At 35.7% G+C, this 3,412-nt stretch overlaps 1 protein-coding gene across 1 annotated transcript; it reads left to right on the forward strand.

Annotated features, from left to right (window-relative positions):
• The first annotated feature begins 637 nt into the window (after window positions 1–637).
• Window positions 638–2,848, forward strand: LOC141678175 (uncharacterized). Its single transcript, XM_074484426.1, has 2 exons — window positions 638–913; window positions 1,554–2,848. Exon 2 carries the CDS (start codon window positions 1,790–1,792, stop codon window positions 2,816–2,818), a length of 1,029 nt encoding a protein of 342 aa, XP_074340527.1. The 5' UTR covers window positions 638–913; window positions 1,554–1,789; the 3' UTR covers window positions 2,819–2,848.
• Window positions 2,849–3,412: the final 564 nt, after the last annotated feature.

The raw sequence follows: 3,412 nt of genomic DNA on the forward strand, positions 1-3,412 counted from the left end.
TGTAAACAGGACATGCAAGTCGGTGTCATTTAAGCCAATTTTTTTAAAAAAAATTAATGCAAGCCCACTGTTAAGTCCGCGCGGCTCGCATGAGCTCGCGAATTTAGTGTCGGTTACGAGTTACCATCTCCCGGTTCAAATTCGGCCCGGGCCCGGCTTGTTACTCCTTTGTGCCGGTTCAGTGTTGATGTTTCGAGTGTTCAACCCGTGATTGGCCCGGCTCGAACCGCACGGACCGCCCGAGTGGCCAGCTCTATCTGCACTCTTCAACTGTCGTTTTATGTAGCCTTTCTTCCTACCATACGCAACCCCTAGCTACCATTCATTTTATTTGACCATAATATTCCCTCCATCTCTCATAGTATGCGTCTTATTTTAACTAATATATGGTCAAATTAACCCAGTTTTGACCGATAATTAGGGCAATTTTATGTATTATTTTTAAAAAATAAAAAATAAATTTTAAACAGAATTGGATATATTTTCTAATAATACTAGTTTTAAAAATTATTTATTTATATTATATATGTAATTTACGGTCGAGATTTAAATAATTTGACTGTTGACTAGTCAAAACAGGACAAATAATATGAGATGCAGGGAGTAATACTTTCCATTATTTGCGTGCAAGCAGTGTTTCAGAAATCGCCCGCTTAGCCGATATATCGGCCGAGAAATCGGCAAATCTGGCAGCTACGATCTTATTGGACTGGATCGGCCTATTAACCGGTTTAGATAAAAACGGGTCAAAACTCGGGTTTGACCCGAAAAATCGGGTTAACTAAAGCAAAAACAGACGGTGCAAATTCAGTACCAATAATTGATTCTAGAGCTCACAACGAAGAAGGATAGAAAAGTGATCAGTTCTAAACCCATAAACCGCTTGCTGAGTTTCATTGAAGCTAAGATCAAGGTAAGTGGATTTCAATTTCTTTTGTCATGATTTGAGTTCTAATTTTATAGTTCTTGTTCTTGTTCTATAATTCTATTTCACCCATTCTATTTAAAGTTTTGGGGGTTCATTAGTTTTTCTTAGATTTGGGTTTCATTAGTTTTGGGGGTTCATTAGTTCTATAAATTATGTGAAGTACATGATGTGAGAAGATACATCGTTAGGCAGACATCAACTTCATTTGAATTATGGTAAGCGAATAAAAGATTTTGTTGAATAGGTAGTCATGAATTTATGTAAACCATTTAAAATAAAACTTGACAAAGGACTTCGAAGACGAAAGGTGAAAGTGCTAGGTACATATATTATATATAGGTTGAGCACCAATAATTTGTGCATCAATTCACACCTTCATATTGCATCAGATATGTACGCCTTCCTTTGTAGATTTCGTCATCTGTGTAAACTCAGATGGAGCAAACAAAAGTTATATGGTATTTTGCTGCCTTTAGATATCTGTTGTTGTGGTAGAAGGCTGATAGAAACTTTGGCGTTGGTAGATAATGAATCATATTATTAATGTTTCAGATATATTTAATCAATTAACTTTACTGCAATTGAAACTGATTTCACCTAAACTATGGTCTAGTTTTTTCTACAGAATGCAAAATCATCCACCTGATGGTACCCAAAGCGCTTCAAACGATACGTTAAAGGTCAACTCCGTGGATATGGGATGGGAATATGGTGAAATGGTAGAGTCTGGAAATAATCAAAAGGTGAGATGTAAGTTGTGTAAAAAAAATAGTCGCTGGAGGAATATTTCGCCTAAAGCAACATGTAGCTAATATTAAAGGCAACGTGTCATCATGTGAAAAGTCTACTCCAATAGATAAAATGAAGTGCAAAAAGGCACTAGATGATGTTAAACTCAGTAAAGAAAATAAAAGAAAGACCTTTGAAGAAAACAGGAAGGAAGTTAATATCACTGACATTAACAATGAGGTTGATGATTGTGTTGAGATTGATGGTGTTAGTAAGCAAGCACGAACGGTTGGTCCAATTGATCAGTTCGCAAGAGGGATATCTACAGCTGATAAGAAAAAACAACAATATATCAATGCAAGTTTGTTTAAGAGCAGGACAAGTGAGGTGCACACTTATTTGGCTCGTTGGGTATACAAATCAGGAATTCCATTTAATGCGATCAACAATGATAGTTTTCGTAGATTCGTTGAAGCTGTTGGGCAGTTTGGTCCGGAATATATACCAGCAACTCAATGCCAATTGAGAGAGCCTCTGTTAAAACAAGCAGTTAAAAATACTAAAGAATCAATGAAAGAACAAGAGGATGAATGGAGTGATTGTAAGTGGTCTACTCAACCAAAGGGGATAGAAACATATAGTACGATTGTAAGTCGGTCTTTCTGGACAAATCTGTCTTTTTGTGTGGACCTATTTAAGCCTTTGGTTAAGCTGCTAAGACTTGTGGATGGTGATTTGAAACCTTCAATGGGTTTTATGTACGGTGAGTTTAAAGATACTAAAAAAGAAGTAATCAAAATTTGTAAAGATGTAAGGGAAATCTATAATCCTATTATGTATATCATTGACTCGAGAATCAAGGATCGACTCGATAGCCCTTTACACTTAACTGATTATCTTTTGAATCCCTATTATTATTATAGAGATGATGAAGTGAAGATGGATCCTAATTGTATGGGAGCCTTACTGACTTGTGTCGAGGCCTTCTTTCCGGATGATTTCCAAACTCAAAATCTGGTGACTAATGTTAAGCTGCATAAGTATAAGAAAATGGAAGGCATTTTCTCAAAGAAATTAGTTGTCTCAGGGAGAATCAAGAATGATGAACATTTTAATCCCGGTAATCAAATCGAATTATTTTCCTTGCTCATTCATTATTAGTTTATTAAATTTGCACATGTTTTAAATTATAGTTGCATGGTGGTCTAACTATGGATCTGAGATACCAAATTTACGTAAAATGGCCATGAAAATACTCGCACTCACTACAAGCTCATCAGGATGTGAAAGGAACTGGAGTGCTTTTGAAGGGGTTCGTTGTTTAAATAAAATTTATAATTATTATATTGGTTCTTAACACTTTAAACATACTTTCTGGACTTTTTATAAATATTTTTTCTTATTGTTAGATCTATACCAAAAAAAGGAACAGGCTTGATTCAGAAAGGTAAAATGACCTTGTTTATGTCCAGTTCAATTCTAGACTTGTTAACAAGAATAGAAAGTTAAAGGACAAGTGTGATCCATTGCTAGAGAATGATGCTCGAATGGCTCATGAATGGATTGTAGAATGCAACGAGGATGAAGAGTCTGAAGGTTCGACAACTACCTGCAATGAAACAGTGAGGGAGCTTGATGAGGACGATTTCCAATGTGAAGAAGAGGAACCATTTGATTTTAATGATGATTTTCTGTTTGGTGACTCGCATAATGAATGTTGATGATCTTTTGGAATCAAAGTAGCTCTTAAAACCT

Source organism: Apium graveolens, chromosome 8 (assembly GCF_009905375.1).
Source record: "Apium graveolens cultivar Ventura chromosome 8, ASM990537v1, whole genome shotgun sequence".
Classification (NCBI taxonomy): domain Eukaryota; kingdom Viridiplantae; phylum Streptophyta; class Magnoliopsida; order Apiales; family Apiaceae; genus Apium; species Apium graveolens.